The sequence below is a fragment of the Vidua macroura genome, chromosome 4, assembly GCF_024509145.1.
Source record: "Vidua macroura isolate BioBank_ID:100142 chromosome 4, ASM2450914v1, whole genome shotgun sequence".
Lineage (NCBI taxonomy): Eukaryota > Metazoa > Chordata > Aves > Passeriformes > Viduidae > Vidua > Vidua macroura.
This window is the reverse complement of record NC_071574.1, coordinates 44,013,699-44,027,919: the sequence shown is the minus strand read 5'-3', so window position 1 is coordinate 44,027,919 and position 14,221 is coordinate 44,013,699. Positions and strand designations below refer to the sequence as shown.

The window sequence follows — 14,221 nt, the reverse complement described above, 5'->3', positions numbered from 1 at the left end:
CGCCCGCCGGGGGCGGGAGCGGCGGCCCGGCCCGGCCCCGCCCGTGCAGTTATGATAAAGCGCAGCAGTTCATTTTCAGTCGCACTCCCACAAAAGGCAACTTCCGCACAGGAGAGTCTGGAATAGAATCGCCTCTCTTTGGCAACGCTGAGAGAAAACCCGTGGCACCAGTTTTCACTTTGGCACTAGTGCGATTTGGCACTCTGTGTCCTGCACAGATTTTAGGTAGGCTGTGTGGTGATGCCTATGTAACTTAGGTCAAAGTTACAAGGTTATATAGCTTTTATAGCTTATATAGCTTGAGTTATAAGATATCAATATAACCCGAATCATAGCTTTTTATACCTATGTAACCTGATATAAATAACTTTCTAGAGAATGTAATGGTTGGTATGTGGTTAACTAGTTGGTTAATGCTGAATAGACCAAAAAAAAAAAAAAAAAGAAGAAAAAACTCACCAGGTGGATGGCTTTAGAGATAGGTAAGTATAGTACTAATAAAAAATTGGCAAATGTAAAGCTGATTGGCCACAAAATAAAGAATTTAGACTGGTTGGGACCAGACATACCAAGGAACACTGTAACTGTGCATGTTCTGAAGACAAAGTTGAAAAGTCTTTGAAAAGTTCAGATGCGAAGAAGACCTTGGAAGCCTTCATCAAAGACCCCTGACAACCCCCACATTGGGGAGACACAAGCACAGTTCAAAAGAATGATCTGATAACCATGAGATCATACTAGGTAAATCAGTTCCAGCACGTATGTGATGATGTTGTAGTAACATAGCAACACTAAGCAATACTTACTGTATAAAAATACCACAGCACTTGACAAGGGTGGGAGTTAGGAGGAGATACCCCCTCACCACCAGTGCTGCAATAAACAAATACCTGCTCTATAGACATCGGTCTATGGGCATTTATTTCCAGCCTACTTTCAAGCATCAGTGATAATGAAAGATGCCAGGCAGGCATGTTCTTGAGAAAGGATTTTTCTCCATCTTGCAGCTTAGGAGTATAGGAAGTTGGCAGCCAGGGAGACAGACTAATGAGAAACACAGGGAAAGTGGATGCCTTCTAATTATTATTTAAATGCTATCTCATAGAATTGGAGAATGGTGTGAGTTGGAAGGGACCTTAAAGATCATCTAGTTCCAAGACCCCTGCTATGGGCAGGGCCACCTTCCACTAGATCAGGCTGTTTTAACAAGTACAAAACAGCAGCCAAAATAGGTTCGTACTGTCATTTTAGTATGAGCATTATCATTTTAGTGGGAGCAAATGAATGCTTCATGAATGTGTACATTGGCAACAGTTGGTGGAAGCACCATGAAAAAATACTCAAAACCTTCCAGGCTGCCTTTTAGCTTATCTCATGTGCTAATGTGTCTCAAGTGCTAATGTGTCTCACTGTGCAGTGCCTAAGTCATGTCACCTGTTTTTAGGCACACAGAAAAGAAGTGATGCAGTCTCTACATCGTGACTTAACTGCCTGTGCAATTAACTCTCTTACAAAACCAAGTGGGGGTGGCAAGAAGGGAAGTCCTTGGCAGACAGTTGATTGTAAAGCTGCATGGAACTGCAAAAATTAAGAAACAGACAAGTATAAAAAAAGTACTGTAGTGTGTGGGAAAGCCTTGGGAGGAGAGCATGCAGCAGTGTAAGGAGCCAGCTCAAAGCAGAAGCTGGGAATTGCATGGAGCTTTAGAGACCAAGGCATAAAAACATTTAAGCACTGTTGAAAGAAGATACAGAACCAATCTGTGGATTTAAGAACTGAGAAAAATTACAGTGTAACAGGATAAACCTTGAGATTTTCATGGGAGTGTTCTTTAAAAACAGGACATCAGGCAGTTTCTATAGGGTTTGGAAAATATTTTCAGTTGAAAACAAATACATTTAAGACCTGTGTTTACTTCCAGATATCCAAATATACTATTATGGGCTATGGTAAGAAAGAGTCTGATTAAGTTGGTCCTGCTATTTTCTGGACATCTTTTGGTCATCATTTATATCTGGGATGACAGCTGTTAGGGACTTCATTATCTTTGTCTAGATGCTTTACCATCTTTAGTACATTTTTAAAAGGGGAAAATAAACAATGACTTTGAAAAATTAAAAACTCTTTCCAAAATCTCTGAAGACAAAACGATATCACTGTCACATTACATAGTGTACTTTTTTGAAGCCTCTTTGTGATTCTGGTTTAGTTCTTTCACTAGTAAAGAAATTCTCAGGTTAAGAAACAGTTACCTCTTCCAGCACCAGTCACCTTCTCTGACTATAGCTATTCTGCTGTGCTGCTATCACAATGCCTTGCCTTCAGGATCCACACCAGCACCTTAAGCCCTCCATTTAGTCTAGCTTTCTTCTGTCAGTTTTCAAAAATCTAAGAAGGAAAATGCTTCTTAAGACATACAGTTAGCTCGCTTGGTCTTACTGATATTTAGCACTTAGGTGCACCCTTCTGCTCTCTCATACTCATCTATCCAGTACTGTATTACCACTCTCCAGATCTGTTCCTTCCCCTCTAAGCAGAGACTGCCCAAATTACTTCCCCCTTTTCTCTGTTTCAGTTAAATTAAAGCTCCTTGTGCTAACACTACTGTAAGGATCTAGAATCTTTAAGATGACTCCATGAATACCTCCACTAGGAAAACATCCAAAAAGACTCCTAATAGCAACAGTTAAATACACACTGATCTTCACTGTTTTGTTATACCTTTGATTTCATTTTCTTGGGACTAGATTTCCAGTGAATTCCCCAGATCCCTGTTTCTGTGCTATCTCAGAACTCATATTCTCAAGACTCTAGTGTATCATTAGTCCCAGCATACAGGACAACCCCATCGCTACTAAAATGCCCTTATTCTCTGCAAGGCTGCCAGTCCCTTGCCAATTTTAGTACTTCCTCTCCTACTAGGGACAGTCTCATTTCATTTTCTCTGCCATTGCTTTTTAAGTCACTTACTCACCTCTCTGTGACAAACATGCCTCTCAGTTCCGTTTTTCCCTTGCTATCACTTATAGCTACTTGCAACACATTGTATTCTCCTATTTACACTAATATGAAATGGAAAATTCCCTTTCAGGGGTAATTCTCAGGCTCTTATTCTGCTGCTGAACAGTCCTTTCAGCACCCTTCCTCACCAGAGCATATATTTCTGCTTCCAGGTATATCTGAGTAATCCTTTTTGTGGGTTCTATGAGGCAAGTTTTTATTCAAACAATATATTCTTGAAAGAAAACCAGATGCTGCAATATCAACCTACTTCCACTATCAGTGTTCACTTCAGATGCATTTAAGATTCACATTGACTACGGATCAATGACACCTGCATTGAACTTCCAATAAATAGTTACTATGGCCTGCAGCCTGCTCCTTGCAGTGTTGTCTTTTTCTCGGTGTTCCTAAGTGAAGTTTTGGCAGCAGGCCACAACAGCACTGTGATATTCCAATGGCTCATTATACATCAGTCACTTACATTTCTGGGGAGGGACATGTAGTGTGGGACCTACAACAACTAGTTAATGAACCCTAATCCCCAGTCCTAGGCCAAACTAAGGAGCTCTGGAGAAAAATCAGTCACTTTTTTGCTCCCTCTCTTCCACAGCACATCTCACAGCTATGCTGCATTTTTATCCAAGAATTCCTGACTCTGGCCAGGAACATTTGCATACAATCATCTATTTATTTCTAAATTTTGTCCTAAAGGAAACTAAAAGCTAGAGAGCTTTCTCACTGGACTAAATCAGTGTACAGTCTGTCTCCCAGGGCTTAAGTTACATGGCAAATAGCTTACCACTGTTAATTGATATACCTTTAATTTTTGTTGGAGCCATTCCCTTAATACAACCAAGTATTCACAAGATACAGTTAACAAGATAACTGGGTTATTTATATTTGAGAAAATTTTAATACAATTCCTGAAGATACTTAAAAATACCTTAAATAAAAAACAACTACAAAATATTTTACTCTTTTTCAATTTCACGCTGCCATCAAAGTTGCAGAAGAAAATGGGCCAGCTGGATGTCACTTGCAGTATCTATCTGCTTTCACTTTAGCTCTCCTGTATGGGAAGAGGGAATGAAACAAAATTCAGATTAAGACCAAATACAATTACACCTGGGTGTTTTATCTGCCTCAAAGTGTTAAGAATGCATTGAAAGCAATTTTTCTTGAACTTTGCTTCAAAGTACATATAAAGGCCTAACAACACTTTGGATTTGTTAATTAACTTTGTTTTCCTAAGGAGGTAGAACTCCACTGTCTAAAGTTAACCTTGACTTTCCCTTCAAATCATCATAATTACATTTTATCTCCTCTGAGGAATGGAATTCAGATTCAGCATGATCTGAAGCTGACCACCTGTGAGAGCCCAGGAGTGTTCTCACATCACTTGCAATTATCAGAAATAGTTTTCTGCATTCCACTCACTGAATTAATGCAAATATTTATACTATATACTGACATAAAAGGCTTTAAAAATCAACATGGTTTCTTTAGTCTCAGTTTAGCAGAAAAAAAATTCCCAGTAGATAACCTGAAGACTGTCCTTAATAAACACTATTTCTCTTTAAAATGCAACTTCTGTCTCTCCAAAATATTCTGGTACCATAGGTATGGAAAAATGTTAAAAACTAGCTCAATTTTCATTATTAAAATGATTAACCCCTCAACAACTCCATACTAAACAAACTGAACGACCTAGCTGAAGATTTTCAAAATAAATATTTTACAGGTAAATTCAAACCTGCAAACTTCAGCTAAAGAAATGAAAATCCAGATTAATTAAAAAAAAAAAAAAATGGTGGCAACCCCCAGGACTCAGGCACAACACTCAACAGAGGAAAAATGCTCAGGAACCTATCTCCCTGAAATCTAGCCCTCTTTTGTACCCCAGCTTTTACTCTCCCAATAATTCCATCTCCCAATAGTTTTTTAATCAATACATTATTTCTAGTACTTTGAAGTACCTGTCAAGTAGCATTTCATGAAAAGTGCCTTCTTTTCTGGCTTTTCTAAGGGCTTTTGTATCTTCTTTGCTTATTTTAAGCTTTTTGTCTTGAAAACTTTGGAATTTCTTCCTGTAAGGGGGAAGAAAAGTAGTAAAGAATTGAGGCTTTTTAAAAATGTTGTTTACCAACACAACAGCAGCTGTGGTAGGAATCTTAGCTCTTATTGAAGCAGCAGGTAACTGACCTAATAAAATCCAGCAAACCATCCCAGTACTAAGGCTGCATTAAGGCTTCTGTAGGTGAACACTACTCAGATTTTATTTTTTTGGCAGTCTAAGTAGGAATGAGCCCCTTTGTGACTAGCATGAAGTGGTTACAAATTCTAAAAAGCCCCTTCTTCAACTACTAGCATAAGAAATCAGGGAGCAAAAGTGTACTGGATGTAGTTGCAAGGTGCTGTCTGTAGGGAAGCTGCAGGGCTTTTCTCTGTGAGGAAAGGCCAGAGGCTCTCCTGTGCTGGCCAGAGCTGGCTCTCAACACATCCACTACGGGACATAGGCAAATGCACCAGCAAAGCTGGTGGCACTCCTATGAAAACATATTTAAGATAAAGCAAAATGCCACACAGGCAGAGAAGGAAAAAAAAAAACCCTAAAAGTGCAAAATGGCAGTGTGAACATCAAGCACAGAGAAGGACAGGAAGGAGATGCTTTAGGCACTGGAGCAAATATTACCTTCCAGCCCATGTGAATAAGACCATACTAGAGCAGGGAAAAAGTGGTAAAGGAAGGGAGTGGCTGAGAGAAACCACTGTGTATTGACCTATAGCCCATCTGGCTTGGAGGAGTGGGTAGAAGAGTCTGGAGACAAGCTGAGCTTGAGACGTGGGAGAAGGAAAGGTGGTGTTTTTAATTTTTTATCTCTTAGTACACCCATTTAAAAGGAATTAATTTAACTAATTTTTCACAGTTAACCCTGGGACAGTATCTGGTACAGCAGCTCTCCTTTATCTCAACCAATGAGCTTTCTCATCCTGTTTTCTTCTCTCGTCCTGCTAATCAAAAGTGAATGAAAGGATGGATGGGAGTTGGGCCTTTCCACCAAAGACAGCCCCAGCCAGAAGCAAAAAGAGGTACTTGAGCCTGTTACCAGCTCTAAAGTACATACACGTAATTGATTTCACACTGTTTAACATTTCCTTTGTCTTCTTGTGGAACGTCATCTTTCTTCTTTGCTTCTCTTTCAGCACAAGTACGAATCTAATAATTGAAAGAAAAAAGAAAAATCAACCAAAACACAATAGAAAACACCTGTATTTTAAAAACAGTAACTTAGAGGTGAAAGATGACTACATATCCTTTGTAACAGAATGAGAGTCACAGTCACTTTTCAAGTTCACGTTTTCAAACTGGTTAAACAGAAACAACTGCAAAAGTAAGAGCTGCCTGAAATATGGGAAATGTCAAGTGCAATCCTTGATACTATGGTAAGACATAACTGCCTTTATCTCAAAAGATCACTATTACAGTTCTTAATTTTGGCAGGGACAATTCAGAGATTGACTTAAAATACTATTGTTCTGACTAGTTAAAGACACTTATCACTACTTGGAGAGACACATGTATTTCCCATGTTCAGATAAAGTCAAGATAGTATTTTCAGATTCTCTTAAAAGATCTCCCCTTCTGGATCATTCTGGTAAACGCTTCTCTGTCCCTGATTCGGTCAAAATTCCTCTTTTCTGTTCCATGCTGTTTAGAACTACCTGGAAGATCACAGATTCTTTTGTCCACCTGAATAGTAAAGTATCTTCTTATCTCTACAGGAAGTACTGAGAATTTATGCAGCCCTGGAACTCATTTACCTTTCTTGTGGGCCAGATCACTTGACAGCTTATAGGAAGCAATTATAACTGTATTAACAGAAAATCACAGCACACAGACACCGGCTTGTTTGAGTTTGATTCCTGCCAATCCTGTATTAATTGTAGAAGTTATCAATTACCTTTATCATTTCTTCTTCCCCTGCAGTTTTGCTTTTGGCTTCTATGTCCCCCTCTTCATTACACCTAATAAAACGGCTGTTTGCTGCTAGTAATGCCATTTTCCTCTGCAGAAACGATATCACACATTGTAAGTATAATGAGGTTGTATATAATCTTTGATTTGTAACAATTTATCCTCTACAATACACCAAACGTCTCTGTAAATAATTCTTTTATGTATGGATACTTTAATAGCTAGCCAGACTTGCTGACTCCTTCATTTTTAAGATGCTTATAACTGCCAAAATGCAGCTATTGAAGCATTTTTAAAACTTTCAATTAAAGTAAATGCACTGCAGTTGGAAAATCATAAGTTACAATATGAGATTGCAAAAGGTTTTTACTTCATATTAAAAAAAAACATCTACACAGATTAAGTCAAAACACAGTCAAACACTAGCAACATCAAATAAACTATTTCAAACAGCTTACATCTTGGAAGACAGGTTCCCACTGCTCTCTTGATCCTATTGCATCAGAACGTCCAACAACAAGCCCGTCTGAATTTATACCAAGGTACTTGCCATAACCAGACTTGAGAGCAATCCTCGAAGGAAAGGAAGGAAGGAATTGTAGGAAACAATTTGTGTTTTAAATTCATGCAATTCACAATATGCAACACATCATAGACACTTTTAGTAGTAGACAATGTATTTCAAAAGAGTATTAAAATGCACTCTCATAAAATCCAAAGATAACAAGTATCCAAACTTGAAACATTACAGTAATTACCTTGTATCAGATAACTTTACTGCGGTAAACTGCTCAGGAGGACTAGGGCCTTCATCACCTGAGAATGAATTTTCCATTAGTTAAGTATAAACATAAAATATATTAGCCTACTAATATTGCAGTATCAAAAAGAATTAAACATTGACTATTTCTAAATACTGTGGAAGTATTTATTTCATTAAAAATTCCTTTTTGAGTACTGACTTTTAAAAAGCAATGCAGGTGTTCATTTATGTTCATACATTTACAATGTTTAAAACTAGACACAAAATAAAGATGATCATAATTTAAAGAAATTTATAATTGAGAATGTTTTGTAATTTTCCTGATGGCTTTGAAAACCTTCATCTCCTTGTAATGTTATTTCTTTCATAACAAAATGCATTATGGTTCAGCTATGGTAACTCAACTTAGTATCATAAAAGCTACTGGCTTCTCCACCCCTCAAAACCAAAACAAGAGAATATGGCCATTGCTCTGATCTCAGTCTGGAGATGAAACACACACACTGTCAGGGTTCTGGAACAGTCCATGTCAGAGTCATTGCCCTTAAATTCAAAGAACAAGCTAATTATCCCAGCACATTAGTAGTCCTCTTGTGCAGTGACAAAACAAGTATATTAAGACAAGGATGCAGCAATAAGCATTAAAACTCATCTACCTTGAATTTCACTCTTCAAGTGACACCATAAACATTTTATAGGTTTTAATAAAAATTGTACTGTTTTTTATCCAGCAAGTGGTATGGCCTTTAACAGGTAATCATCTCCAGTGCAGTTCAATTTATTGCACACATAAGCCAGCATGAAACTAGATGAGTGAAACTGATTGGCAGTCATTAGGTTTAAGTCATCTGCATGCTTCAGCTAGAATTATTGCATTTTTTGTAGTAAACTGGTTTTAGCTGTAACATTGCTTGCCTTGAAGTGATGCTAGTTCTACGCTTTTAGGCACTTCATTATTAAAACTCTGTTATTTTCAAATTTCCTGGAACAAACCTTTATGTGGTGCTCCAAGTGTAAACAAGCCATTGTCGAGGGCATGGATATAAGCTCCTTTATCCATTTCTATAGCTATAGTTCCTGTAATTTCACCAAAATTACTGACAGCCCACCAGTTTCCTGTAATACAAAACCATGACAGTTTATTAACAGAGTAATCACTTCTGATTACAGTAGCCGAAGAGATTATATTTCCGTGTCTTCTCTGAAATTTTAAATTCAAATAGCTATCTCACAATTTTTGTGCATTATTTTATAGTCCAGAGCCAATTTAATGGTTCAGGAAGTCCTGCTCCTTGACCTGCTGTCATCCCTAGTTACAAGCTCCTGTCCTTCATCCCTTCTTTGTGTTAGTCCACAGACCAAGCTGATTCATTCATCTGATGCAGCAAAGATAACACCTCACATGAAAAATATTTTTTCCTTCTGGATCTGTCTCCTGCAGTTTTGGGGTCATATCCATTTATTAGATCCTCCAGCGCAAGAGAAACAGAGATACTATTTCCTCTTGCTGTTAAATATTGAGTTGTAATCCTTAGACCTCAGTTGTTCCAACCAATCTGGGTTTGAACATTTGAGTCCTACAGAATTCTACCAAAGTTAAAGACAGCCCTTCCCATGTGCACAACTTAGAATTACAACTTTTACATTTTTTTGAACAGTAAAATTTTCTCCTTGTCTACTGCCTTACAAATATTTTCTACCTCATTTACATTGTAGCACTTTCTTTTTATTATTACTTATAAAAATCTGTATCCATCCCATTGGTGTCAGAAATCCATTTGGAATCGAGGAAGATCCCAAGACACAAATGACATGTTGTGAGAAATAGTTATATATCTCTACAAGGGTTACACTTGCTTGACGAAGTCCTCTTTAGCTTCTGCCACATCCCCTACAGTTTCCGCACCGGCACGTAACTCCTGGAAAGCAGCTCACCAACAATATCGAGCTGCTCTGCCGCATCCTCCTCCCTTTTCCTTTTCTTTTCCTTGTGCTTTTTCTTGCTGCAAGGGGAGATGCAAAGAAGTGAGAACGAGCCGCCGACCCGGCCCTAGTCCCGCCCGGCCGGACGCCCAGGCCGTGCGGGAGCGGGTCACTGACCCCGGCCGGGAGCCTGCAGAGCCAGCCCGGCCCCTGCCCTGCCGGCGAGCCCGGGGGTGTCCCCGGCCGGAGGGAAGCGCCGGCCCGGCCTCATCCCTGCCCAGCCTCCTACACCGGCCCCGCCGGGGGTGCGGGCCCTGCGCCTGCCGCAGCGCGGGGCAGGGAAGGCGCGGCGGGCAGCCCGCTCCTCACCTCTTCTCTTTCGACCCTTTGAGGACGAGCTTGGTGGATTTGACGCAGGAATACTCCGCCATGTCGGGATCCGGGAAGGGCGGGCGGGCGGAGGCGGCTCCGCCCCCAGCCGGGCGGAAGGCCTGAAGCCGCGGCCCTGCCTCCGCCCGGCTGTGGGCGGGGACCGGCGGCGCCGCGCTTAGGTCGGCCCATGTGGCGGCTGCTGGATACGGAATTTGAGCGGGAAAATAAAACAAGAGTTTAAAATTGCATTTAAACAGTCTGTCCCTGGGCACCTTTCCTGTCTAAGTCTGGCTTGGCTCCATAGGTGCAGTGCGTGTGCTTTGCCGGACTGCGGGCAAAGAGCGCTAAGGAATGAAGAACGCGCAGCTTCTACAGCCCGTGTGCATTGTAAAACATGTCACGGTCATTGGCACAGCACTCTGATGTGAGAGCAGCAAGGCCAAGGGCAGCAGGTCTTGCCTCTGGCAGGGTTACACGGGAGCTGGACATCTGGATGTGCTGGTGAAGGAGTAAATGCTCCTTCATAAGAAGACTAGTTGGGGAAATGCAGCTCGCAAGCCAGCCAAGTGTACCATGCTAGGGGTGAAATGAGCTGCGACAATTTTTTTCCCATCCTGTTAGCCACTTGGTATTCCACAGAATAAAATCTACATCAGACTTCCCCCTTGGCATATAACAACCTTTTTCTCATATTAGCCGACCACCTTCTAGACAGGTACCAAGACTCTATCCTTGGGGAACAGCCTTACTAGCACATGTGTGATTAAAATCCCAATTACAGTAGTAATTTGTGTGTAGTCGTCAAAAGTGTTCTTCCTGCTTCACACTCGTGAGAGTTGGGGCTTTGTGTCCAAAAAGTTGCCTGTTGATTATATTACCTTGTTAAACGAAAAATACTATCCCTATCAAGGCTTGTTGTACATGTCTTATGTACAGAGATGCATGCATTGGATTGTTTCGTTTTGGTTTCCAAGTTAATTTCCTATCTATGCTTGCTTCCTATCTATGCTTTTCAACACCTCAGAGGTATCTTCTACAAGTAAGAAATGCAAGTCTCGTACATGTTTATGTCAAGGCTTTTAAAGTCACTGAAAGCATGACCAGTTGATTGAAACATAAACTTTAAGAGATTTAGAGATTTTAAAGGAGCTAAGATTTTAGTTAGAGATAAGCCTTACTAGAGTTAATTAAAATAAAGGGATTTTGTAAGTAGGCCTTGATAAAGTTAAGAGTTAGTAGTTAACTAATAATTGATTGCTTGTCAACACAATGTTTAGTTAGCTGGGTTTATAATGAAGAATATAGAAACTGACAAATAGCTTTTAGGAACAAAAGACAATTGTGGGCCTCCTCTGTTCTGAAACCAATTGAAGACAAGGAATGGGAGTTCTACCAAGGTTCATTTGTCATATTAGCATTGAAAAGGTAGAAAGGTCAGAATGAGGAAGACTTCATTTACTTCCTCATTTCGGGACCCCTCCCCATGAAAGGGACCACCGACCCATTTCAAGGAACAAACTTCGCATGCTTAATAGCTTTTGAAATTATTAGCATACGAAGCGAGGAATGGGATGTACCAAAATTATGAAAATATACTTCTATTTTGGGTATTCAATTCTTGTGTGGATAAAAGGACTCTGTAATCATTTGAAAGGCGGGGTGTGTATTTGGGAGCTATCCCACACGCTGCCCGGCGTCGCAATAAACATACACTTTCTAACTTCAAACTGTTAGAGAGTTTTTGTCCGTCACAGCTGGATATTGGTGCTAGATCAATATCCATATTTCTTTAATAAATCATGATAAAGCTTGGTGTGTACAATGTCCCTGTGGATGACCCTGGAGTTGGTGGATGACTGCAGGTGTCTTCCACAGATACTCTAGTTGGATCCAGAACCCTGCCTCTTCTCACCAAAATGTCTTTGAATTTCTCTCTGTGTGCCTAAGATGACACTACCTCCTGTTGTTATTTGTGAAGCTGGAGTAGTTACACTTGCTGTGTAAAATGCAAACAATAGTAATGAACTTCAAGGAGGTTTTGGCAAGTCCCCCACTTTGGAGCTTTGAGGGCGTTGAGTTTGTCAGCAAAAGCAATACCTGAATCAAGCTGCTAGTCCATGTAAATTCAGAATACTTTTTGTGTGTGGTTGTGTGTTGGATATGCTGCTTTCTGTAGGTACACACTTGGTGGTAATTGGGAGTGGGGCTGTGGCTGAGCCTCATCCCCAATGGGTGCAGTTGTGAAAAGCAGGTGAGCAGCATTGAAAGCAATGAGCCATGGAGTGCCCAGGTGCACTGACCAACCACCAAAGGGAACAGAGGGCACACCGGTGCACTGCATGAACATGAGGAGTAGAAAAGGTTGGGCTGACAAACAAGAAGGGCAGATGCTTGAAGCCTTCTGATGTGATATGGTGTTACTCTTTCTGGGTTGAGGCTTTCTGAAATTGTATGGCAGCACTCTGTGTATCATGGCTGTCTCAGCTGTGACAACTTTTCTGCTAGTAAGTAGGGAAGTACCTGTCCTCTGCAGGTTTCTATTTTATGTTGCAATTTGTCCAGGAGCTGTTTATCCATGCAGGCATCCTGATGTTTTTGCCCAGCTTCCTCTTTGTTGGGATGCATCCTAAGCTTATGCTCCTAAGCTTAGAGGAGGTGATCCTTGACTATTAACCATTTTTCTTGGGTGCCTCTTCCCTCTGGGGCTTTATCCTATGGTACTCTCCCAAGCAGATCCTTGAAGAGATGAAAATCCTATTGCCTGAAGTCTGGGGTAGCCAGCTTGCTCTTCACCCTCCTAACTGCCCTAAGGATCTTGGACTCCACCATTTCATGGTCACTGCAGCCAAAGCTGCCCTTGTGCTTCACATTCCTCAGCAGCCCCTCCTTGTTGGTGCGAACAAGATCCAGCATAGCACCTCTCCTTGTTGGCTCCTCTTTCACTTGGAGGAGGAAGTTGTCATTTTAACCAATATATTCATATATTTCCAGCTCTTTGGGATTCACTTCAAGCCAACTTCAGCAGTGAGCTATTTTAGCAAATACAGCTGTATTTGACTCTTATCTAAATACTTTTTTTTTTTTTTTGCAGGTTCTAAACAGATATTCCTATAAGGCAGATATTTTAGTAGAAGGAATATGAAAAAAGAGAAAGCAATTACATCAAAGTCAGAACAAAACACACTGGAGATGAGTGAAGCAGGAAAAAATGTCTGTCAGCCACCCTAGCATGCTACCTTGCCCTTCAGTGGTTATTTTGGGGCTCTGAGTTCTTTTTAGGCTTTGATTCTGTCGAGAGAAAACCTGCAGGAGTTCATTTTGTTTTCTTACCTATAACTTTAAAACTTTATTTATGATGGGTTCTAATTTTTTGACTGCTTAACTGTGCAACCTTAGTATTTATGGGATATTTCTACATTTTTGTCACAATGGGCCTGTGTTCACTGATGGACTATGACCAGCACTTCATGATACACAAGCACTTACCTGAGAGGTCAGATGAGTGAGGAAAAGGTAAGGATGAAAAGCATTTATAAGAGATGTAATAACTTTAAAATTACTAAGGATTATCTAAACTGGATTTTTGTGGGGTTTTTTTCCCCTTTTTAACTTTAAAAAAGAGAAATTAACTTTAAAAGAGAAATTAAAACAATTTACATTTTAAAATACATATATTTATATCCTATGTTAGGTGATCATTTTGCTATTTGTCCACCAGATGCTGCTATAGCCACAAAAATAAGTACAGATTGGGAAGTTTGGGGTGGAAAAAAGGAGGTAATTTTATTTTCATTACAGATGACCCTTACATAATCATGATCCTGGAAAGAATGATGCATATGCTTGCATTTTGTATAGGGAATAGTCCTGGTGAGTCCAACTAAGCAGCTCATTTAGTGTAAAGTTGATCATGGTTGCAAGCTTTCTTAGGATGGAGCTATATCAATTACATTTGCTATTTTCTTAACTTGCTGTTCTGTTCCATTCTTCTGTTTTATGAAGAGAAAGTAGGAAAGACAGAATGACAGAGGCAATAAATATTTTAATAGAAATGTAGATTTTTTTCAGGTTTCCATAATGTATGATATAGTTTCTTGTTAATGACTATAATTTTATTTAAAATTCATATATCTTAGGTTTCTGCTTAAATTTAGTGACACCAGCAACAAATAGGCATCATTACA

General features: G+C 39.9%; 1 protein-coding gene across 1 annotated transcript; it reads right to left on the bottom strand.

Moving 5' to 3' along the window:
• Positions 1–3,805: 3,805 nt before the first annotated feature.
• FRG1 (FSHD region gene 1) lies at positions 3,806–10,249 on the bottom strand. Its single transcript, XM_053976319.1, has 9 exons — positions 10,035–10,249; positions 9,678–9,745; positions 8,736–8,858; positions 7,738–7,795; positions 7,438–7,552; positions 6,966–7,070; positions 6,129–6,220; positions 4,980–5,090; positions 3,806–4,072 (listed from the first exon to the last, which is right to left on the bottom strand). The coding sequence occupies exons 1-9, from the start codon at positions 10,094–10,096 to the stop codon at positions 4,036–4,038; spliced, it is 771 nt and encodes a 256-aa protein (XP_053832294.1). The 5' UTR covers positions 10,097–10,249; the 3' UTR covers positions 3,806–4,035.
• Positions 10,250–14,221: the final 3,972 nt, after the last annotated feature.